Here is a 25,046-nt window from a genome sequence, read left to right as displayed (position 1 = left end):
TTCATTTGTAAAGATTACTTTACTCTCCTAGAAAAATACACATTGCAAATTTGAGGGCTACAACTTACCCATCTTAGAGAATTCCTGAGGGAGAGGGGGAGCCTCTGAATATCAGACTGTGTGGGGATGTGTGTGAGAGGCATGTTAAATATGGTTGGGTCAGGTGGACTTTTTAAAAAAATCTGTTTTTCCCCCATTTTTTTTTTTTTTTTCTAAAAAAGGAAAAACAAATTGCCACGTGTCTGGCTTATCCCGTGCGCGCACGTATACAGAGGAACAGCGTCGGGGAGGGGCTGTCATGCAACGAGGCAAAACCAACATGACCTCCTTCGACGGGGAGTCTCAGTGTCGCAGGAGGAACGGGGGTCCCTGGCGCTGCTTCCCCTCGCTCCTACAAGACCCAGCACGTCTGCGGTGGGGGGCAGAAAACACCACTGTCTCCCGAGGGTATTCCTATCTGAACACGTCAGATGTCCTGCGGAAGGAAACAGGTCCACTTTAGAATATGAATAGTCGTGACCTCCGGTGCTCGTCAGGCGAGGCCAAATAGTCCACGAACACGTAAAACCCTTCTGGGCACTGTTTCTGGCCCGGCCAGCAGAGGGCTCTAGGAGCAAAGGTGGGCACAGCTGGGGACAAAAAGGTTCCAGAGACGGGCTTCTTCAGGGTACTTTGGGAAACGTCCTTTGTTCCAGCATTCCTAGGTGATGGCACTGGTGAGCCTGGTCTGTACTGTCAGTGTCACTCTGCAGAGGCCGCTCCCGGCTGAGAAGAAAGTGCATCTCAAGGCCAGTGAGGGCCGCAAAACGGTGTGCGTCGGGGTGGGAGGAGGACCGTTTCAGATGCCAATGGTCTGCAGAACCCGCCTCTCGTGGTCGTTGAGGTGGCCTGAGAACACCACGTAGCAGGGCTGCTGAGCAAACTGGCAGAGGAAGTCCGTGAGGTACGCCTGGAGGAACGGAGGAACGAGGAGGGAGGCGTCCCTGAGGGCGGGAACCACTGGCCTTCACACTGGTGCCAGTGCCCCAGGGATGCTTGCCCATTCTTGGCTCTAGGGAAGGTTCAACCCAGAGACTGAATTCCACAGGGATTTCCCAAGACCACACCTTGCAATCCACCGCTAGGACACAGCCCCAGGACGCTGGATTCCAGCACGGGGCAAGGGCAGGAAGCCCCTGGGTGCAGAGTCCCCGCCCTCCCCCAGCCCTGCCCACCGGGCGAGACGAGGCGAGCCGCAATGGTGCTGAGCCACGGCTGCTGGCGAGACACCATCTCTGGACACCCTCACCTGCAGATCGACCTGATAGAGAGGGTCCTTCAGGGCATCAGGGTCGTCTTCCTCATCATCCTCGTAGTAATCCTCCTCTGGAGAGACACCAAGCCAGGGAGGGTCAGGGCGCACAGGCCCCGGGGGGCAGGCAGCACCCACACGGCTGAGGTCAAGGGGTACACAAGCCCATGGGACGTTCCCTGGGCGCCCCGCTCTTGGTGCCGGCGTGCACGGGGCTGGCCTCGACGCTCACCGTATTTACTCGTGGCAAGAATATCGGACAAGAGCTGGCCCGCCAGGCCATCCTCCTCGTCGTCGTCGTCCTCCTCCTGGTCGTCCCACATGTCGCTGGAGTCATCTGCACGGGGCCGAGAAGCAGCTGCAGCACGCGCACGCGTCTCCCTCCCACACCCAGACCGGCCGGGACACAGAAGCCCCGCGGGCCCCAGTGGTAGAGGACCTGGCCAGATCCCCCCACCAAGTCCGACTGGGGGGAGAGGACAGGCCGAGAGGCTCTGCGGAACAATCGGAGCCGGAAGCGCTGGCCTCCTGGCCACCCCCGAGGTGCTGCAGGCAGACCCTGGAGATCAGCCTGGGCCGTCGGGGACTCTGCCAGCCAGCCAGCCAGCGATCTGCAAGCCCGGGGCCTGGCTGCCAACCCAGCCTCCAGGGAGGGCGGGCACCTTGGCTCCACTCTGCGGGGGCAGCCTGGCGCGCGGCGTTGGCCTCCGTGACGCTGGACAGCTCGCTGATGATCAGCTTCAGGATCTTGACCAGCAGGGGGACGCTGGTCCAGCGCTCAGGGTCTGGAAGGAGGAGGAGGCTCCACGTCCCACTGTCCCTGGGCCGCTGCCCCGCGAGGCAGTGCGCCACACCTCCCCCGGCTCTCCACTGCCCAGCCCACACCCAGCCCTGAGGCACGACGGAAAATTAAATAGCTTCGTTCTGCGCCACGCTACAGGAGTTTAGAAGTCAGGAGAGATGAGAGATTTCGGGGACCAAAGGAGACAGGCTTTGCCAGTAAAAAAGCCTGCAAACCAGCGACCTGCACAGGGTGGAGCACTCCGGGCCCTGGGACTTGCAGTTTGAGAAACAGCACAGGTGAGCGCAAACCTGCAGTTAAAGAAGGCAGCTCCAGGGCTTCCCTGGTGGCGCAGCGGTTGAGAGTCTGCCTGCCGATGCAGGGGACACGGGTGCAAGCCCCGGTCCGGAAGGATCCCGCATGCCACGGAGCGACTAAGCCTATGAGGCACGACTACTAAGCCTGCACTCTAGAGCCCGCGAGCCACAACTACTGAGCCTGCGCTCCGCAACAAGAGAAGCCACCGCAGTGAGAAGCCCGTGCACCCCGCAACCAGAGAAAGCCTGCGTGCAGCAACGAAGACCCAATGCAGAAAAAATAAATTTAATTTAAGATGGTAAATTAAAAAAAAAAAAGAAGGCAGCTCTGCGCTCTGCCCACACATCACGAGTCACAAGCCAAAGGTAATCAGACACAGAGACACGAGAAGTGGGCATCCAAGGCCCAGAATGAAGCTGGATGCCGGGGGTCCCTGTACCTGGGACTCTTGTCCACTTGCAGCAGCAGAAGGACCCACGCTCTGCTCCACTGTTCACCTGGGGTTCTCTGCCGCTTCTTATCAAACCCATCACTAACAACCATGTCTTAACCGCCTCCCAGCCCAGGTGTCCTGAGCCCCGGGGGCAGGGTGGGGTGGGGGTGGCAGTGCGTGTGTGTGAGGGGAGCAGCGTCACCCACTCTTGGCCGCCTTGGAGCGCGTGCGGGTGCCCTCGTCCAGGCTGTGGATCTCCTCCCCCTTCACGCGGATGTCCTGCAGCCGCTTGTCATCCGCGTTGATGCCGTGCTGAAGCAGCTTACACAGCGCCACAGAGCTGGCGAGGAAGAGCCAGAGAGGGCCGATCAGCTGCCCCCTCGGAGTGCACCCCAAGGAGACAGGCAGTTACGTCCCGACACTTGGAGCGTGCAAGTGCTTTCACAACTAATTAGGGCACAGAAGAGAGTCTGGCTGCAAAGGGGATCTCATGTTCCTACGGACGGTCGGATGAGAGCTGTCCTTGAACAAAGCCGGAGCGGGTGAGCAGCACGACGACGTCCGCACCAGAGGGAGTGTGGGGTGATGAGACGCCGTGGACAAAAAGTCAGAAAGCTGGGTTTGTGAAGAAGAGGAAGCCGCCAGCAGCACTTGGCTGGGTGAAGGTGCGGGCAGGGGAGGGTCTCTAGCCGGCAGAGATCAAAAACACACGCTCTACCTGTGATGACTATCTTCTGGGAATTTCAAGAGGGCAGCTACTTGAATATACAGTTTAGCCAGAAAGAAACAGAGGGAAAAGGAACGCAACGGGCAGCTGGGTAGCTCAAGTCAGGGGAAGAGGCGGAAGGCCCAGAGGAGGAGGACGCGGCCCCACCTGACTTTGCCCTCGTACTGCCCGTAGAAGAGGTGCTGGCGGCTGGTCCACTCGGCCATCACGAACTCCAGGGCAGGCTTGCCGGTGGGCCCCGGGAGGCTGCACAGGAACTCCAGGAGGGGCTCCAGCTGGGTGTGCACCAGGTGGGCGAACACCATGATCAGGGACTGGGGGGACAGGAGGACACCTGCTTCAGGGACTCAGGCAGCCAGGCAGGAAACAGAGGGCAGCGTGGCCGTTCCCTCGCCAGCGTCTCAGGGGCTGGGGCCGTCCTACCTGCATGACGCTGAGCGTCTCCGCCTGCTGCATCTTGCTGAGAATGGCACGGAGAATCTGGTCCAGGTTCTCCCCCAGCTCCCGCCCCGCCTTGGAGATGAGGGTGGACACGAGGCGGCCCACGAAGGCGGCAGTGAACTCGGAGGTGCGGGGGTCCAGGAGCTGGCTCACCACCTGCATCACGTACCACAGCCCATTGTGGCCCTGCTCGTCATGCCACTGGGCCACCTGCTCCAGCGTCACCGACACGTAGGCCCGCAGGCACTCACCACCATTCTAGGAGACAAGGGAGGGGACTAGGTCAGCCGCGGGCACACAAGCCCTCCGTCTGCAGGGTCTGGGGGGCTCATCCCGCCGGAGTTGGGGCCTCGCCGTTGCAGACACAGGCGCGCACCACCCTGTCTCTGCTGTGCCGCATCGGTTAGCTCAGAAACGCGCGCTTCTCATCAAAGGGAGAATGGACACGCAAACGGAGTTTCAACCGTAAAGCTCTACCTCTGGTACTGAGAAAACAGCTAAGACACAGCAGTGACTGGGGGGACTGCAGGTCTCTGTGAGCATAAAGCAGCCTCCCACCAACCACGCTGCCTACAGGTCTCCAAAGGCCGGTCCCTTTGCTGACTTCGTTAGTCTGTACATCTATAAGCTCTTCCGCCGCAGCAATACCCAGACACAGAGAGCAGGATGGCTGGCACTCACACCTCTGAGACGCACAGAACGTCTTGGTTTCAGCAGTCGGAACCCTGCCTGGGTCCTCTGGGTAAATATGGATTTGAGGGGTTTCTCTCTCAAAGGCAGGAAATGGTGTCCAACTGCTCAGCCTGCTGCACATGCACCGCGGCTCAGACACCTGCGTGGTGATACCTGCGCGGAGATACCTGCATGGTGGCGTTGTCATCCGTGTGGAGGGTGCACTGGGCCACAGCAGGGAAAGCCTGGCAGATAAGCAGCTGGGAGAGGGGGGGCTTCGTGTTCCGCACGACCGTGGTCAGGATGTCAATGGCCGTCTGCAGGAGAGAAGTCAGGCTTGCCTCTGGGGTGGGCGGAGGGGGGCCCAACAACAAGATCCTTACTGTGCGGAGCCCACCCACCAACCCAGAGACACTCATAATGAAAGGCGCGTTTCTGGAAGAGGAAGACAGCAGAGGGTACTCTCAGTCTCCTGGCGGCAGCTCATCACATGAGAAGCCATGGGGGTGGGCGGGGGCGGAGGTTGACTGGACAGCCAGGGACAGTGTCATCACGGGACTGTCCAATCACCGAGGGCACCTTGGGAACAAGAGCTCCCTTCTGAAAGCCTCGAGAACCAGCCACTGTCCTCGTGGGTGAAGCAGCCCAGGAACATCACCCCGTGAACATATCACACTGCTGGTCGGCGTCAGCGGGGTGGGATCTCGGGGGGCTCGTGCAGGGCTCGCGCGTGCTCTCTCATCCCCACCCCGGCCCCGTAACGACTGCCGTACCGCACAGAGCCCCGCAGGGATCTTGTCTGCTGGTGCCTGCATGATGCTGACCAGGGTGGGAATCAGCCTCATCTGCATGGGGCCCTGGCAGGCTTCAATCTGGGACAGCTCCTTGAAGATGTCCTGAGCCAGCGAGGCGACCACAGGATCTGAAGTGGAGAAGGCAACATGAGTCCCCCCGCCTGGTGGTCTGTGTGTGCTTCTGCCTTAATGCTGCCTGTTGTTTGGCCCTAACCGAAGTGAACAACTTCTGCTTTGTTGTTTTTTTTTTTAAGAAATTTCATGTAATGTCTGAAACATTTATACTAACATATTTCCATACAAATAACCCAAAGAAAGTTTAGTATTAGTTGTTTTTTGTGTTTGTTTTTTTATACTGCAGGTTCTTATTAGTCATCAATTTTATACACATCAGTGTACACATGTCAATCCCAATCGCCAATTCAGCACACCACCATCCCCACCTCACCGCGGTTTTCCCCGCTTGGTGTCCTTATGTTTACAACTTCTGCTTTGATTACACATCACTGACCCGGGACCTGCTGGGGCCACCGGAGTAACCTGAAAAGCAGGGAGAGCTGCTAGCTGTCTGGGAGACAGCATGTGTGTGATCTCACGAAGTCAGGGACGAGTCAGCAACAGCTATTCCTAAAACAAAACCTGCCTCTTTTTCTGGGACAAATCTTTAATGTCTGTATTCTTGTGAAACTTGGACTGATTATGAAAACAAATGCTTAAGGGGAAAAAACGCCCCCACTGATACTTTGTTAAGAAGACATCAGTCTCAGAAACTGCCCAAGTACTGACTCTTCCCAGGTTCCCACGTGTCGACGAGGACCACGTACTTCTCCCGGGGGTGGTCACCACACACAAGAACTCCCGAAGCCATCGGAGGGCAAAAAAGGTAAAGCCTTCCAAAAGCAGAGGCTCGTGAAGAAATGCAACTTCAGCTCGACCTGCTTTGTGTAAGAAAAATATAAAGTCCTCCTCTACCTAGCATGAGACAACGTATGCAGTGTGCAGGGCACTAAGACACACGTTAGAAGTTCACCACAGTGTTGTCCGTAATAGACAAAAACTGTAAACAAGCCAGAGGTCCATGACCAGAATGGGTAAATAAATGACGATATTTATGGAATAAATACTATGTGACGGGCGGAGAGAACAAGGACTGTCTAAGAGTGCAGTGTGGAACCCTCCTTAGGACACATTTTTAAGTGAAAAAACGAATTGAATAAAATGTTTAGAATGACATCACGTCACATAACCAACCCCCTTCCAAGCTTCAATACTCGCTCTTCAGATACAAATGTCCTCAATATTTCTAATACACACTGACTGCAGAAAAACTCAAAATGCAGAAAAGTATTAAAGGAAAAAATACACCTGTAATTCCACCACCTGGAGATAACTGCCCTTAACATTTTGATGCATTTTCTTCTGGTAATTTCTCTCTATACAAATCCACACATACATCCTTTTCTAAAGCAAAACCAAAACTTGCAGTTATACTCCACGCATTCTGGAAAACAATCTATTCACTTACTACAAGGTGAGCGCTTCCTCATGGCTTTAACAATTCCTCTGAGGTTTGATTATTAACGGCTGCACAGCATTCCATTTTATAGATATAATTAATTAACCTCTTACTGTTTCCAAATTTTTGCTACTATAAAAAACACGCAATGAACACCTTATTCATAAACCTTTCCATGTATCTCCTTCTTCACTTTTCCTTTTCTAGTTATAGTTCTAGGCCTCTTCTTTTAGGAAGCTTTCGATTTAGTTGCTCAATTCCCTTACTTTACTGTCAAAGTCCCAGATTATATGTCTTGCCGGTTAGCTTTCTTCGTTATCTTTCTTCCCAGTTCTTACAAGACAGCAAGAGTTACAGGCATACGTTCTCCGCTGTTTAGTGCTGCTTGATCTATAGCATGACACTACCCTCGCTAATTCAAAGTCACATTCTTTGCTTCTAATGCTAAGACCATTAGACCCAGGGAAGCGCTCACGTGATCCCCGCCCACTCGCCCCCCACCCGCCTCGCGCATACCGTTACTGTACTTCAGGAAGATGGCGATGGTGAAGGGGCAGATTTTGCTCTCCATGCTCGCTGTGAACTCTGGGTCTACCGTACAAACGATGCACAGGGTCTCCATCACCAGGTTGAGGACCTCTGAGCTGAACTGAGCCGCCAGGTGAATTAAGCCATCCAGGATGCTGGGGAGGAAGGGCTGAAGCACGTGGGTGCTCTCTGAGACTTTCAGCTGGTCACAATAACTGGAGAGCAAGAAATAAGCAAGAGCTACTCACCAGCGGGTCCCTCAATTCCTGGTTTTTCCAATCAGCATTATGTGTTACAGCATTTTCATGTGAAGCTTTATGAAGCTACTTCTAGAGCTCATTAAGTTTTTATATCTTTCTGTGGCTTTTTTTTTAGAACTAGTACCACCATCATTTCTACGTTTTCTAATTTATTTCTGCTTTGGTCTTTGTTATTTCCTTTAAAATTTCTTTCATCCCTCTATTTCGTTTTGAAGCAAATCCCAGTCATGGTTACATCCAAATTATTAAGATATTAAGTCAAATGACTTATGATTCCTCAGACCATTGTTTTAGTCACATTCCTAAGATATATATATAATTTTCCAAACAGTGTTTTTAAATCTTTTCCAATACAACTGTTATTTACTAGGAGACTATTTTTTAACTTCCATGTTACAAAGATTTTATACTTTTTGGGGTTTTTTTTTTGCATCCTAAGATGAGATCAATGTATATAAACATTTTACACATACTCAAAAAACTGGTGTACTATTTGCAGGGCTTAAAAGTTTGTTTTCAAAACAGAAACAGACTCACTGACTTAAGAGTACGAACTTATGGTTACGGGGGTGGGTGGGAGGGATAGACTGGGAGTTTGGGATTGACATGTACACGTGGCTATATTTAAAATAGATAACCAACAACGACCTACTGTATAGCACAGGGAACTCTACTCAATACTCTTTTAATAACCAAGATGGGAAAAGAATTTGAAAAAGAATAGATACATGTATATGTATAACTGAATCCCTTTGCTGTACACCTGAAACCAACACAACATTGTTAATCAACTAAACTCCAATATAAAATTAAAATTTAAAGATTTAAAAAAAGGAAGTTATATTTCTTAAAAAAAGTTTGTTTTCTATACACAGTTCTACCTTATTCGCCTCTTATTCAATCAATAAATATTTACTGGGTGCTGCTTACCATGTCCAATGGGATACAATTATTAAAAATATATCATCTAAGTCTTTACTTTTGTTATTTTCAGAACGGTAATAAAAGTCAATAAAGGGCTTCCCTGGTGGCGCAGTGGTTGGGAGTCTGCCTGCCGATGCAGGGGACACGGGTTTGTGCCCCGGTCCGGGAAGATCCCACATGCCGCAGAGCGGCTGGGCCCGTGGGCCATGGGCGCTGGGCCTGCGCGTCCGGAGCCTGTGTTCCGCAACGGCAGGGGCCCCAGCAGTGAGATGCCCGCGTACCGCAAAAAAAAAAAAAAAAAAAAAAAAAAAGTCAACAAAAACATTGTTTCTCTATGTTAAAAGAACCTACTGCAGAAACAAGGCCCCCAGACCCCAGGTTCTCAATAAATGGTTTTTCTTAACTTAATTTTTAAGTGTCTTACAATCATATTATTTATATCAGCTGCTGGGTTCAAAGGTCCACAGTGACTAGTAAACCTGCGGGCTTAGATCTCACATTTGTTCAGATTCTTTGTTTTTTGGTCCATAACATCCTTTTTTTTTTTTTTTTTTTTTTTTGCGGTACGCGGGCCTCTCACTGCTGTGGCCTCTCCCGTTGTGGAGCACAGGCTCCGGACGTGCAGGCCCAGCGGCCATGGCTCACGGGCCCAGCCTCTCCGCGGCATGTGGGATCCTCCCGGACCGGGGCGCGAACCCGCGTCCCCTGCATCGGCAGGCGGACTCTCAACCACTGCGCCACCAGGGAAGCCCAACATCCTTTTTTTTTTTTAAGCCACACCTCACGGCTTACGGGATCTTAGCTCCCCAACCAGGGATCGAACCCAGGCCCTTGGCAGTGAAAGCGCCAAGTCCTAACTGCTGGATCGTCAGGGAGCTCCTCATCTATAACATCTCTATGTTCAATGCCACCGTGCTCTAATCTAACTCCTCCTTAAGAGCTGGCTCAGCATCTGGCCGTGGGCAGCTCTTGGCTCGTCAGACTAGGTTCTGCATCCATCTCCACTGGGACTGAGTTGTGCCCTACCTCTTCCCGCTGCTTCTCATTCTAAGGGTTTACAGAGTCTGGGAGACCACAGAGTGCATCATCTGGCCACATCATATGGGATCTTCTATGCCATGCTAAGGAGGTTATTAGACTTTATCCTGGAAGCCAGTGTATATCAAAGTTTTTTTTTTTTTTTTTAACAAATTACTCCTAACACCTAATCTCTTCCTTGCCCTACCCCACAGTCTTCAGGGAAAACCGACATCCCAGGAAAATGCTCTATATTTATCCTGTGGCGTCACGGACCGTCCAGTATACTCTTTCTTCTGGGTACCTGTATCCCAGAGTTCGAAGAGCACAACCAGAGCCATGAGTTTTAATTTTCAGGCACAAGAAGCTGAGCACACGAGCCAGGGCAGCCACAGTGGAGAGGGAGGAAGGGAGGAGAGGCGAAGGCACCAACCCTGGCAGAGAGCTGGCATCTCTGGGAGTACAGACCTCTATCTTTAGGTATAAGATCTAAAGGTACATGATCTGTACTTTTACTATAACAGGGACTACAGGTAGGGTAGGCCTGGAGGTGGTAAACAGTAAGCTCAGTAGTGGATGTGTTAGTTTTCAGGTGCTTGTAAGATACCCATCCTGGCACAGCCAGTAAGCACATACATTAATTTGGAGCTCTGCAGAAAGGCTGGCATAAATATGACTAGAGAAATGAGACACAAGTGGAAGTATCTGTCAATCCATATCTTGTTTCAGAAATGGTTTAAGGCAGTTTGCAATAATACATACACTACAATACGAATGAATATATTAAAACTGGGGTAAAAGAAAGAAAAGCGAAGGTGGTACGATGACCAGGAAAGGGCTGCTGGTGACATGAGAATGAGCACTTCAATGACATGATGAGAATATAAGCCAGACTGAAACTGGCTGGAAAACAAGAGGGAAAGGGCCAAACGGAGAATCCTGGCTGTGAAAGAAAGCACAGCTAGCAGCCCTTCACAGGAAGCTCTTAACCTGGGGTCCACTCTTCCACACATGATGTAAAATTTTATAATCAGGTATGAGTGTCCATTTCTTTGCTGTGCACGTTCATGGCTTTTGTCACTTTTCCAGAGACAGCTGTTACACCTTTCCAGAAAACCAATGCCCATGTAGTCAGAGAATTGAAAACTACTAAAAAAAAAGAGAGTTCTCTTCACATATTTTTTCTGATTATAAGAGTAATATAAAATTTAAACAATCTTGAAATTTCTTTAAATTTAAATTCTTCTCAGCTTTACTGCGGCGTGACCGACCTATAAAATGGTTACCTATGTCCACTGCGGTGACTGGACGTACATGCACAGCGTGAAAGGTTTCCTACGTCCAGGTCGTTGACACGGTCCATCATCTCAGATTTACCTTCTCCTGGGTGAGAACACTAATTTCTACGTCCTGTTACACGATGCAGTCACCATATGTCACGTTAGATCCTCAGCCCTTGGTCATCGGACCGACGACAGCGTGTACCCTTTCATCAATCTCTCCATGTTCCCCACCCTCAGCAACCACCTTCCTGCTCTCCTTTACAATGAGCTGGGCTTTTTAAAAGATTCCACATGTAAGTGATACCATGCAGTATCTGTCTTCCTCTGTGAGGCTTATTTCACTCAGCACCGTGCCCTCAAGGTCCATCCACGCTGCTGCAAACGGCAGGCGTTCCCTCCTTCTCGCAGCTGAGTTATATTATGGTCCACCTAATACTCACACATCTCCTCCATCCACTCAACCACCGATGCACACTCAGGTTGTTTCCATGTCTCGGCCACTGTGAATAATATTACAATAAACACAGGAGTGCAGACACCTCTTCGAGATCCTGTTTCCATTTCCTTTGGATATATACCCAGAAATGGGACTGCTGGATCAAATGGTAGTTCTATTTTTAAATTTTTTTAGGACCCTCCATACTGTTTTCCACAGTGGCTGCACCAATTTACATTCCCACCAGCAGTGCACAAGGGCTCCCTTTTCTCCACACCCTCACCAACCTTGTTATTTCTTGTCTTTTTGATGATAGCCATTCTAACAAGTTTGAGGTGGTGGCTCGTTGTGTTGTGTTTTTTTTTTTTGCGGTACGCGGGCCTCTCACTGTTGTGGCCTCTCCCGTGGCGGAGCACAGGCTCTGGACGCGCAGGCTCAGCGGCCATGGCTCACGGGCCCAGCCGCTCCGCGGTGTGTGGGATCCTCCCGGACCGGGGCACGAACCTGTGTCCCCTGCATCGGCAGGCGGACTCTCAACCACTGCGCCACCAGGGAAGCCCTCATTGTGGTTTTGATGCGCATTTTCCTGATAACTAGTGATGTTGAGCGCTCTTTCATGTACCTGTTGGCTATCTGTATGTCTTCTTTAGAAAAAGTGTCTATTCAAGTCCTCTGCCATTTTTAAAAATCAGATTATCTGCTATTGAGTTGTATGAGTTTTTCATATATTTTGTATATTAACTGCTTATCAGATAAATGGTTTGCAAATATTTTCTCCCATTCAGTAGGTTGCCTTTTCATTTGGCTGATGGTTTCCTTTGCTGTGCTTTTTTAGTTTGACGTAGTCCCACTTGTTTACTTTGGCTTTTGTTGCCAAATACAAAAAAATCATTGCCAAGACAAATGTCAAGAAGTTTAACTTTTATGTTTTCCTCCAGGAGTCTTATGGTTTCAGGTCTTAGGTTCAAGTCTTTAATTGATTTTGAGTTGACCTAAGTATATGGTGTAAGATAAGGGTCCAGTTTTCCGAACATCATTTATTGAAGAGACTGTCCTTCCCCCACTGTATGTTCTTGGCTCCTCTGTCATAAAATAATTGACCATATAAGTGTGGGTTTATAGCTGGGCTCTCTGTTCTGCTCCACCGATCTCTGTGTCTGTTTTTATGCCAATACCACACTGTTTTTTGATTACTGTAGCTTTGTAATATAGTTTAAAATCAGGAAGTGTGATGCCTCCAGCTTTGTTTTTCTTTCTCAAGATTGTTTTGGCTATTCAGGGTCTCTTGTGATTCCGCACAAATGTTAGAATTGTTTGTTCTTTTATGAAAAATGCCACTGGAATTTTGATGGGGTTGCACTGAATCTGTACATTGCTTTGGGTAGTTTGGACATTTGAAAAATATTCATTATTCCAATCCATGAATATGAAACATCTTTCTATTTGTGTCTTCTTCAATCTTTCATCAATGTCTTACAGTTTTCTGTGTATAGATCTTTCACCATCTTGGTTAAACTTATGCTTACGCATTTTATTGTTTTTGATGCAATTGTACAGGAGATTGTTTTTTAAATTTCTCTTTGTGATAGTTCACTATTTCTTCTTTTCTTTTCTAATTGCTCTGGCTGGGACTTCCAGTACTGTGTTGAATAGGAGTGGTGAGAGTGGGTACCCTTACCTTGTTCTTCATCTTAGAGAAAAAGCTTTCAGCCTTTCACTGTTGAATATGATGTTAGCTGGGGGCTTGTCATATATGGCCTTTATTGTGTTGGGATGTGTTCCTTCTATACACTTTTTTGAAAGTTTTTGTCATGAATGAGTACTGAATTTTGTCAAATGTTTTTTCTACATCTATTAAGATATTCATGTGATTTTTAATTTTTCATTCTATTAATTGGTGTATGACATTTGTCGATTTATGGTATGTTGAACCATCCTTGCACCCCAGGGATAGATCCCACTTGATCATGGTTTGTGATCCTTTTACTGCGTTGAATTCAGTTTGCTAGTACTGTGTTGAGAATCTCTGCGTCTATATTCATCAGGCATACTGGCCTGTAGTTTTCTTTTCCTGTAGTGTCCTTGTATGGCTTTGTTACCAGGAAATGCTGGCCTAGTAAAATGAGTTTGGAAATGTTCCCTCCTCTTCAATTTTTTGAAAAGAGTTTGAGAAGGAATGGTATTAATTCTTCTTTAAATGTCTGTAGAACTTACCAGTGAAACCATCTGGTCCTGGGCTTTTGTCTTATGGGAGGTTTTTGATTACTGACTCACTCTCCTTGTTAGTTATTGGTCTGTTCAGATTTTCAATTTCTTTATGATTCAGTTTTGTTAGGCTGTATGTTTCTAGGAATTTATGCATTTCTTTTAGGTTATCCAATTTGCTGGCATACACCTGTTCACAGTCGTCTCTTATGAACCTTTGTCTTTCTGTGTTATCAGTTGTAAAGTTTCCCCTTTCATTTCTGATTCTGTACTTGAGTCTGCTCTCTCTTCTTTTTAGTCTAGCTAAAGTCTGTCAATTTTGTTTATCTTTTCAAAAAACCAGCTCTTAGTCTCACTAAATTTTTCTAGTATTTTTCTGCTCTTTATTTTATTTATTGCTGCTCTCATCTTCCTACTGCTACCTTTGGGCTTAGTTTGTTCTCTAATTCCTGAGGTATAAAGTTAGGTTGTTTGAGATCTTTCTTTTTTCTTAATGTACGTGTTTTTATCTATAAACTTCCTTCTTAAAACTCCTTTTGCTGCATCCCATAAGTTTTGGTATTTGTATTTTCCATTTTCGTGTGTTTTAAAATATCTTTATTATTTTTTAAAATTAATTTATTATTTATTTATTTATTTTTGGCTGTGTTGGGTCTTCATTGCTGTGCGTGGTCTTTCTCTAGTTGCGGTGAGTGGGGGCTACTCTTCACTGCAGTGTGTGGGCTTCTCATTGTGGTGGCTTCTCTTGTTGTGGAGCACGGGCTCTAGGCGCACAGGCTTCAGTAGTTGTGGCACGCGGGCTCTAGAGCACAGGTTCAGTAGTTGTGGCTCACAGGCTTAGGTGCTCTGCAGCTTGTGGGATCTTCCCAGACCAGGGCTCGAACCCGTGTCCCCTGCATTGGCAGGCAGATTCTCAACTGCTGCGCCCCCAGGGAAGTCCCTCAGAATATTCTTAGATCTCTCTTTGAGTTCTTTGATCCACAGGTTGTTTAGAAGTGTGTTGTTTAATTTCCATATATTTGTGATTTTTCCAGTTTTCCTACTGTAATTGATTTCCAGTTTCATCTCAACGTGATCAGAAAAGATACTTGGTATTATTTTAATCTTAAATTCATTAAAACCTGCTTCATGACTTATCCTGGAGAATGCTCCATGCATGCTTGGGAAGGACGTATGTTCTGTTGCTGTTGGATGGAATGTTCTGTATGCTGTTGGGTCCATTTGGTTGAAAGTATAGTTTAAGTCCAACGTTTCCCTATTGAGTTTCTGTTTGGATGAGCATATTCATTGTTGAGGGTGGGGTATAAATCTCCTGCTATTATTGTACTGTTGTCTATTTCTCCTCTCAGATATTGATATTTGCTTAATATATTTACGTGCTCTGATGGCAGGTGCACATATATTTATAATTGTTGTATCTTCCTGATGAATTAACCCCCTTATCATATAATGACCTTTGTTTCTTGTTACAGCTTTTGAATTAAAGTCTACTTTGATAAAAGTATAGATACCCTCACTCTCTTTTGGTCTCTACTTACACGGAATATCTTTTTCCATCCCTTTACTTTGAGCCTATGTGTGTACTAAAACCTATAGTCTCTTTTAGGCAGCATATAGTTGGGTCTTCTTTTTCAATCCACTCAGCTACTTTGACTTTTAATTGGAGAATTTAATCCATTTAAAGTAAGTTTTGATAAGTAAGCCCATTTTATTAACTGTTTTCTGGCTCTTCTGTAGTCCCCTGTTCCCCCGACCTTTCTCTCTGGATGTCTTCCTTTGTGAATGGTGATCTTCCGTGGTGGAATGCTTTGACTCCTTTCTCTTTCTCTTTTGTGCGTCTATCATAGATTTTTGCTTTGTGGTTACCATAAGACATTTTATAGATATGATAGTCTATTTCACACTGACAACTTAACTTTGACTGCATACAAAAATTCTACCCCTTTATTCCCTTCCTTTAATGTTTCTGATGTCACGATTTAACTCCTTTTATACTGTGTATTCGTAATGATAATCATAAAGTATTTAGCTAGTTATTTTTAACACTTTCATCCTTTAACCTTTATACTAGAGTTAGGTGGTTAACACACCACCATATTACAGTATCAGAGTATTCCGAATCGATTATATACTTACCTGTACCAGTGTGTTATATATTTTCACATTATTAATTAGCATCCTTTCATTTCAGCTTGAAGAACTCCTCTTGGCATTTCTTGTAAGGCAGGTCTAGTGGTGAAGAACCCTTTTCAGCTTTGTTGTCTGGGAAAGTCTTCATCTTGTCTTCAGTTCTGAAGGACAACTTTCCTAGCTAAAGCACTCTTGGTTGGCAGTTTTTTCTTTCAGCACCTAGAATATATCATCCCACTGTCTCCTGGCCTGCAAAGTTTCTGCTGAGAAATCTGTTGCTAGCCTTATGGGAGTTCCCTTGTATGAGAGAAGAGTTTTTTCCTCTTGCTGCTTTGAAAATTCCCTCTGTCTTTGATTTTAGATAGTTTTTGCTACATTTTGTCTTGGAGAAGATCACCCTGGATTGAAATTTTGGGGTGATATATTAGCTTTATAAGTAGGAGGTACAAGTCTCTCCTCAGATTTGCAAAGTTCTCAGACATTATTTCTTTAAAAAGCTTTTTGCCCCTTCTCCCTCTCTTCTCCTGGGACTCTAATAATTTGTAGACTGCTTCTCCTAAAGATATCCCATAGTTCACATTTTCTTCCTTCTTTTTCATTCTTTATTCTCTACCCTCCTCTGACTGGATAATTTTGAAGGTTCCGCCTTCTATTTCCAGGCTTTTCCTTCTGCCTGATCCATTCCGCTACTGATGCTCTCTACTGCATTTTCCATTTCATTCTCTGTATCCTTCAGCTCCAGAATTTGTTCGGTTCTTTTTTATGATTTCTCTCTTTGTTGAACTTCTCGTTTTGTCTGTGAGTTGTTTTTCTGATTTCATGGAATTGTCTTTCTGTGTTTTCTTGTAGCTCACTGAGCTCCTTAAAATGGGCTGTTTTGAAATTCTTTATCAGATAAATCACAGATCTCCACACCTTTGGGGTTGGTTACTGGAACATTATTGTGTTTCTTTTGTGATATCATGCTTCCTTGGTTTTTCATGTTCCTTTATGTCTTGCACTGCTGCCTGCACATCTGAAGTAGCAGTCACCTCCTCCAGGCTTTACTGACTGACCTCTTCCAGGTGTCCCATCTTGGATTGTTTTTTGCTCCAGTGGTGTGCTAGAACTTCTCCACTGGGCTTGGACTTCGACAAAGGCTCTCTCATCTGTGGGTAACTGTCTCAGTCAGTGTTCTCCAGGAGGCCCTGGACCACGTCAAGATCCACAGCTGGGACCGAGGTCTGTGTTTCTATTATCTGACATACAGGTGGGGTGAGATTCCCCCTGGGTCCCTTGGTGTACAGTGCCGATGACAGAACCAAAGCCAAATGGGGCTGTACCCGGGACTATGGTCAGCAAGTCAGTGGCTGGGATGTGCACTTGTCTTCTCAAAACAGCTCTCCTTGTCCTTAGATGGCACTGAGTTTGACAATCTCCTCGCTTGGACAGATGCCAAATTGTTGTTGTGGGAGGGATAAGAGCGAGGGACATCTTATTCAGACATCTTGCCGGCACGCCCCCCCCCCCGCTCCCCCCTCCCCCAGCAATGCTTTCTAAAGACATATAGTAATGCCAGCACCTCAATCTCTGCTTCAAAAGGTAAGGAGGTAGCGCAGGCAGGTGGAAGGTGAACTCTGCGTTTTTAGGGTTTCAAGCAATTCTTAGGATTCAACTGAGACTCTGTAAGTTTGGACTTGAAAATACTCCTGAAAACATCAATACTCCCTGTGGTCTGAGAAGGAATATAAATAAAGGACTAATAGAGCCACTAGTACACTAGCTGTGAGAAAGAGAGGTAAAATTGGGAAAAAATAAGCAGTGTTTCCAGGCTACATTATCCCAAATTTGGTTTCCAATACAGAGGCAATCAATCAACCAAATGACGCTAAGCCTGCTTCTATGGCCCGCTGCTGTGCGACCCTAGGCAAGTTAGTTATCTCTCGGCGCCTCAGGTTCTGCTTCTCTGTAAGACAGGGAGTTGGTCTAGATGATTCCAGAGCTGGAGTGAATTGAAAAGGAACGAGGAGTAAAAGGGAACAGGATGTATCCGGGACTCACAGAAGCCATGTTTCTGGTATGGTTTCTTTCCCTGTCCTTCCAACAGCCATTCTGCGGGAGATCTTCAGAAATTTCCAAGCAACATAATCCACTGGACAACTGCTGTTTGGGACTTCTACCCTGAGCAACTTTCTCTTAAAACAGTTTCCGTTGTCCTAAGGTGGCGTACTCACCCCCAGATGGCTCTCACTGCAGAAATTCGAACTGATGGGGGTTGTGTCTCATGAAGACCACTAACTGTTGCCTGAAGAAACTGCTGGATCAATTCAGGGGACATAGCAACAGTGAACCGACTGGCAGCCCAAAGGGCCCGGCCCAAGAGGAAAGGAGACACTGGGAGGAAGAGAGAGCAGTTAGAGGCTGAACAATACAAGTTTCTGCTACTGCCCACCCTCCTCCCCACCACTATTCCTCAGTTTGTTGCAGTAACTGGATACCACCTAACATACATAACGTAATGGAGAGAAAAAGCATGATCTTGAAAGATAAAAGCAAATGTATGACCTATGGCACAGAATCATTTCCCTAGTTTCACTTTTCACTATTTGCAAAGTACATTTTGAATATTCCTAGACTACAAAGCCCCCCACCCTTGTTCCCACCACAGCTCTCACCACCCCTTACCACACTACTAGTCAGTCCTCTAGATGTCTTCTCCACTGCCAGTTTTTTCCTACTCTTGGACCACTATTGGAATACTGTAAATTATAGCTCTGTCATGCTTTTATTTAAAATGTCAGCAAATTCCATAGTCTACCAAATAAAGCCCATCTAAATTCGCACGGCATTCAAGGTCCCCTCAGATCAGTGACTCTAGCATTACCTCTCATTTCCCTTTGTGCCTTCCAAACGCAGGCACACACCCCTCCCTAGGAAGTCAACATCTTCCTTTGCCATTTCTGTGCTTTGTTTATAAGCCAACACACTCACCTCTCCTTGCATTATCTAACCGATCTCTTGGGCTGAAGTAATCCTAACTATCTCTGCCACTTTAAGCCCATGTCTTTAGCTTTCTAACATGACACAAATATATGTTTTGATATTCTAAGCACTGGTGTAAGGATTACTACCCCTTGCCTATTGTAAGATGCTTGAGGACAGAGACTATACTTATTCAGCTGTTATAGAGCTTAAATTAGTTACCTGTACAATAAACATTTAGTTGATGGAACCTATTCAACAGAACCTAGCAAACGGTGCCAAATAATTACATACTAATTCATGTAATGGAGAGCACCATCCAAGAACACCTGCAAGTCCCCAAAGTTAAAACTGTTTTCATAGCAATACCAAGACATTATTTGTCTTTTTTCATTCTCATTCCTTCTCGAGTATATGGTGGAATTTTCCAGAGGTTACTAATGTGTGACACCATGGCTCTGACAGCTAATGGAACATATGCTTGCATTTCTTATATTTTGAAAGCTTTTCAGTTTTAATTTCTAATATGTTAAATACTGTTACATGTGACTCACAAAAAAATCTCCTTGGGATCACTGATAATTTTTTAAAGTGTAAAGGGGTCCCGAGACCAAAAAGTTTGAGAATGGCTTGTACAGAAAAGCTTTGCTAGGGCAAGTTCTACAAAAAATGTGCTGGTGAGTTTGAGAAATTCCAACACTGTCATTCAACACGTGATTACACTATGTCCATTAGGTGCCAGGCACTGTGGGGCAAAAGGATATATTAGACGTGGCTTGTACTCAAATATCTTACATTCTAGCAGGAGAAAGAAAACATATTTGTCAACCACAACATAACGCAGCACGTGGTCAATGCAGAATCAATAGGAACGTGCTCAGTGGGTCCGGAGCTCTGGATGCTCAACCATCTTAATTCTGTGACTCAGGCCTGAGATGCCCCATGACAGCTGGCCTAAGGAGAGGTGGAGAACATTTTCCAATGGCTTAAGCTACCCAGAGGGCATCCTACGGAGAGGAAGCAGTGAGTGCACTGACACGGCCCCGACGACGCAGGGGTCCCACGACTTAAGTACTCAAGGAGGAAGCAGAGACAGCACTGGGGGCTCTGAGGGTAAGAACAAGGCACGGAGATCATCACACAGAGACAACGCCGCCTCTCAGCCGCTGCCCTGCGCTGCTGAGAAGTCAGGCTCACGCAGTCGAGGCTACTTTTTAAGGCTAGTAGTGAACGTGGACATGGGAACGGACATTTAATCATGTAGACAGAAGAGGTTGAGAAAACTGACAAGAAGCACACAGGAAGGATGAACCACACACAGGCTGCCTGAGGGCGTGGGGACTTTGCAATGACAGAGCTTGCAGCAGAGTTCTCAAGGCAGAGCAGCCAAATCTGCACTCTATTCAGACGCCAGAAAACACCCGGGACTTGAGCGCTGACTGGGAGAACAGTGTGAGAGAACAGCATGAAGAGCTATGAACGAGGCAATCCTAGTCTCTCAGTGGGTGAAGCTTGAGTCAAGGTCTCTGGGCAGTTCAGAGGTTCAGACGAGCTCAAGCTTTAGGGTGGAAGAAGAATGGTCACCCCGAGGTTTACCTGCCCAAGTGAACAACAGAACTGAGCTGATGGTGGGCCTGAGCACGGTGCTGAAACCTACCTGAGAGGTTGAGGTCCGCGAGGACGACGTTGGTCAGGAAGCCATGCATGTCGAAGGGGATCCTGCCACTCTTCACGCTGTCGGTGACGATGGACTTCACCGAGCCGAGGGCCAACATGCACGCCTCATGGATCTTCCACCTGCCAAAGGGACACCACAGCCTGGTCACACACACCCACGGTCAAAGCGACAGACGCTTGAGGGAAGCCAATTCAGGAAAGGGCGTTTCAGCACAGCCTGACCCCAAAGTGCATTGAGCTGCTCTTCCGATCTAAACCTATAACTGAAAACGGTGTAATTTAATAATAACACGTTTTTCTAATTAAAAACAAAGCAAAAGTCCTTCCTTTCAAACCTTTTTAAAATGGGGTAAAAGCATCTTAGCCAACTGTTTTAAGGATGGGAAGAACTGCTTTAAAACAGATAACGCAAAGCAAGGACACGCCTGCCTCCGACCTGATGCCCAGAGCACGTCCCTCAGTGGGACACCCGCCGCCCACTCTCACCAATGTCCGGTGCCGCCATTCTTGGTGTGCTCAGCTTCCTGTAAATGCCGAGTCGCTGCGGCGGCCAGGGCTGCTGCGCTCTCATTCTGGAAATCAGTGGCCACAGCCTGGTGGGAGGAGAGGCGCTAACAAATGTTTCTGTGCAAATTAAACTGCAAGCTTCATTGCACACTGAATGGTTCCAACTCCTTCCCATACACACGGCTGAGCCCAATGAGGTACACTCAAAATACAGCCCCTAATTGTGTTAAGGTCTCTACGGTAAAGCAGTACCCATATTTCCGCAGTGCCCAAGCGCTGTGAAGCTCACAAAATGGACAGCTCCCTCTGGCTACATTCAGCAGAGCCTAAGTGGTCAATGAGAGACTCAGCTCTGGATGGCAGGGGACCAGATATTTATTCTCTGGGAGCCTGACTGTGGAAATACAAGGCTAATCTACTAGCTGAAACTTGGCGTGGTCTTTCCTAGGTGCCTTAGAAACACCGCAGGATAACAAGGAGCGCTCACCAACAATGAAACAACGAGAACAGGCCTCGCACCTGACAGGCGGCAGGTGGCAGCTTCTTCACAGACCCTCAGCCTAGAGACAGTCCTGGGCTCCAGTCAGAGCCAAAGAAACATGAGCAGCCACCTGGGTGTCCAAGCTCTCGGCAAGTTTTTTTAACTTGCCAACGTCTAGTTTGTGCTACAGCTTCTTGCCGAAGAGTGAATGAAACTGAGAAGCTCCTGATTCAAGCATCCTTACTCATTAGAACACTATCCTCTGCACAATTCTTACACCTAACATCCACACGTAAATCAGAACCGGGAGCAGTGACTTTGGAACTCCGGACTCTCAGACGTCACTCGAGATGCTCTTCTTATCCCCCAAAAGTCTACGACAAAGTCACCCAACAACACTGCTCAGCTTGGGTTAGAGATCTGGAAAGAAGAGGAACGGCTCAGGATCATCTGGCTGAAGTGTCAAGGTGGCCCTCTTACCAGCAACAAGTCCTGGGCTGCGATCCTGACAGTGTAGGAGAAGGTGTCATCATCTTCATCTTCCACAAACTGCTGGGGGTTGGCTGTCCACACTTTGATCTGAAAGGACAAGGACGTCAGGCTTCCCTGAGGCTCCCGTCTGCTCCCCTTTCCATCCACACACTGGAATGGCTCAGCCTCTTGTTCTCAGCTCGAACAGAATGCTATTCTCTTTGATGCAGAGAAGCGAGCCCTTTAACAAGCTAAGCAGCAAAGGCCGCTGCAGAAGGTGGCTGACTGCTGGCCCCTCCTACTGTAGGTGGCTGTTACCCCCAGATACGTCAATTTGCTGAGTCTAGTAGGTCTGATGGGCATTTAATGGAAAATCATGTCCACCCTTGTGCTGTTCACACGAGACAGGCATTATCATATTTTTTAATGCTCTCTTCTGGTCTAATGGTTCACCAACCAGGCTAATGATCTGAACTCTATTACATCTCACTATTTATAGAGAAAGGTAGGCTTTTCTGGCTCTCTGGGCCTTTGGTTGGCGGCCCTATAGATGTAAAAGTATTAGTACTCTGAAAGCCCAATTACCTAGTGCAGGAGTTGACAAAACCCCACCACCCAGGGATTCGGCAACATACTGGCATCAGAGCTTTCTAGACCCTCCCATGAAGTTACTCTTCAGGTGTCTATTCTTCAAAATCACTTGGTCGCCTGACTTAGACCCCACATGCAGGCTGCACTCTCTGAATGCAAGCCGGTCACTGTCTCCCATACGTTGTTACCTGCTCCTCGGTGATCTGCATGTATAGGATGAGATAGTAAATCAACTCAGGCAAGGCCTTCTTGACGGTGCTTTTGAATTTGCTATTTTCTAGGAGAGCATGGACAAATTCAAAAATGCTAAAGACGAGATTTTCAAAGCCCAGGACTTCACCTACAGGAAACACACGAGAGAAGCTTTTAATGACAAGAAGCAAAAGGAAAGCACAGACGCTGGAAAGGAACTACACCATCTCTGTAAGTTAATGAATAGTTAAAGCACTTGCTAATTATTATTCTCCAGGGAATGGAAGAAGGGGCTGAGGAGTCAAAGAAAGGAACTTGAGGCTATTAAGTACTCTTCGGCTTTTCAAGTAAAAGAATCAGGGAATTCCCTGGCGGTCCAGTGGTTAGGACTCAGCGCTTTCACTGCTGAGGGTGTGGGTTCAATCCCTGGTCGGGGAACTAAGATCCCAAAAGCTGTGCAGCGAGGCACCACCCCCCACCCCCCAAAAAAGAATCAGAAACACTGAACATACCTTCCACTCAGAAATTCTACAATTTCACGAGACTTACGCAAATGCCCATGAGGAACAGATCAATGATTTTCAACTTCTCATTTCCCCACATCCAATACACTTAGAGGAAACTCGGTGAGAACACTCTCTTAAGAGCATGAAGCCTCTAAGTTCCTGCCTCTGTTCTGTCTTTTCCTGGCTCCCTTTCCCACTAAGTGGTGCACCTGTTGAGATGAGACACGCCACGTACCATCAGAATCCACAGGATCTTCCACTTCCTCTGTGTAGTTTACTTCTGTCCTCACATAAGTACAATGAAGAGTAAAGAAACAGAATCAGCAGTCTGCTTTGGACACACTCTACAAGGGAGTGCTGTACACTCCAGCACTAGGAGCAGACTCTTTAAGCAAGCGGAACCACATGGACGTTAGGACCCAAGGCTAGATTCCCAACCATGGGCTGGCAGGCCCGTCAGCCTTCTGGAAAGGATATAAAGCTGCGCTCTCAGTTAGGGTGTTCCAAACAATAGGCAGAATCTGCTGCATGGAGGACACCATGTGCTTTGGGAAGTTTTTCACCAGGGCTGTCACTGCCTGGGAAGTTAAAGAGAAAAACCCCAAGAGTTACAAGTGCTATGGGGAAAAAATCACTGCTTTCAGAGCACCCTTCAAACCCCCAGCACCTCCATCGCAGTAAATGTTTACCTTCAGGACTTCCATCTTAAACCCGCTGTCAGACGTGGGGCCGTCTGGTATCTGGAGGGCCTGGACGAAGGCCTCTGTGAACTGCTGCACCACAGGGAAGATCAGGACTTTGGCCGCGCCCTGGCGGCAGAAACCAAAGTCAGTACTGGACGCAGCCCGAATCAGTGGCTCAGTGCATGCACCAAACACCGAGACCCGCGCTGTCTCCAGACCCCTTCAGGCTCGGGCCTCAATCAGAAGGGCGTGGCCACAAGGTCACTGGAGGTGTCCCCAAGGTCTGCTGTGTCCTTATCCAACACTGGCAGCTCCTCACCAGGAGCTTCTTCAAAGCTATTACATAAGGCCAGCTTCTCAATCCCAGGGACTGGTATTTTTCAGCTAGGCTGGTTCCACATGGGAGAGAGATAAAAGAGCAGTGAAGTTCTGGGTGATGACTAGCGTGAAAAAGATGCAGGAGGAGGTGTTAGAAAAAATAAGGCTCAGACGAAAGGAAACTAAGCTACACGCAGATGAGGAACTTAACCAGAACATTCACTGCATCCACAACACGGCGAGTGTCCGTCCTGGCACTGCTGTGCTGAAGACCTCTAGGCAGGCCGTCTGTTACCAACCTAAAGGCTCACTCACCTTCTCCAGCTCCTCCATGTTACAGATCATATGGGCACAAGTGGTAAAAATCTCCACGGCTCGGGAACGGGTTCGAATACCATACACCTGGAAACAAGTTACAGTGTAGCCATGAGACTGGTGGGTGTGCGTTCGTGCGTGCGTGCATGCGCGTGTGTGAGACTAAACTGTGACTACTAAATCCTGACATGGGACTGGAGGTACAGAGACAGGAAGTGTCAATCACTCATGTCCAGGAGACAGACTCTTCTGTAATCCAGAGAATGGAAGGCAGCACGATGTCAGAACTTATTAGAATCAGCCTTACATACAGGCCTCTGTGGGTTAATCTGACAAAAATATGAAGCTGGATACGGCCTGAAATCCCAACACGGTTAACGTATTTCTGTCAAAACACAGCCCTTGGCTGGGGCCGGAGAGGAGGAGGGAGGTTAACCAAACGCATACAGAGTAAAGGAAGGGCTTATCGGGCGCAGTGCAGGGGTAGAATCGTTTCCAAGTACTCGGCTGAGGTGAACAAGCTTGGGTGGGCTGCCCCGTGAGAGGCAAGGCAGCACCAAGGCAGCAGGGGTGAGATGTGAGGGGAGA

At 47.6% G+C, this 25,046-nt stretch overlaps 1 protein-coding gene across 3 annotated transcripts in view; it reads right to left on the bottom strand.

Annotated features, from left to right (window-relative positions):
• Window positions 1-25,046, bottom strand: part of IPO9 (importin 9) — a 46,243-nt gene continuing 21,197 nt past the window's right edge. For 2 of the 3 annotated variants that reach the window (XM_067729895.1, XM_067729897.1), the window contains exons 6-24: window positions 24,459-24,545; window positions 23,832-23,951; window positions 23,620-23,720; window positions 23,378-23,436; window positions 22,633-22,784; window positions 21,863-21,961; window positions 20,881-20,987; window positions 20,375-20,514; window positions 17,970-18,129; window positions 7,490-7,716; window positions 5,437-5,585; window positions 4,852-4,980; window positions 3,974-4,249; window positions 3,698-3,864; window positions 3,030-3,163; window positions 1,954-2,076; window positions 1,524-1,628; window positions 1,289-1,365; window positions 1-949 (exon numbers count right to left, since the gene is read on the bottom strand). In XM_067729895.1, the coding sequence (XP_067585996.1) occupies window positions 839-949; window positions 1,289-1,365; window positions 1,524-1,628; window positions 1,954-2,076; window positions 3,030-3,163; window positions 3,698-3,864; window positions 3,974-4,249; window positions 4,852-4,980; window positions 5,437-5,585; window positions 7,490-7,716; window positions 17,970-18,129; window positions 20,375-20,514; window positions 20,881-20,987; window positions 21,863-21,961; window positions 22,633-22,784; window positions 23,378-23,436; window positions 23,620-23,720; window positions 23,832-23,951; window positions 24,459-24,545 (2,523 nt within the window). In that variant the 3' untranslated portion in view covers window positions 1-838. Of the gene's footprint in view, window positions 950-1,288; window positions 1,366-1,523; window positions 1,629-1,953; window positions 2,077-3,029; window positions 3,164-3,697; window positions 3,865-3,973; window positions 4,250-4,851; window positions 4,981-5,436; window positions 5,586-7,489; window positions 7,717-17,969; window positions 18,130-20,374; window positions 20,515-20,880; window positions 20,988-21,862; window positions 21,962-22,632; window positions 22,785-23,377; window positions 23,437-23,619; window positions 23,721-23,831; window positions 23,952-24,458; window positions 24,546-25,046 lie in introns of those variants that run through there. The other variant, XM_067729896.1, reaches the window with a different exon arrangement.

The sequence above is a fragment of the Pseudorca crassidens genome, chromosome 2 (assembly GCF_039906515.1).
Source record: "Pseudorca crassidens isolate mPseCra1 chromosome 2, mPseCra1.hap1, whole genome shotgun sequence".
NCBI lineage: Eukaryota > Metazoa > Chordata > Mammalia > Artiodactyla > Delphinidae > Pseudorca > Pseudorca crassidens.
Note: the sequence above shows the minus strand (reverse complement) of the source record. Positions and strands in the feature narration are given on the sequence as shown.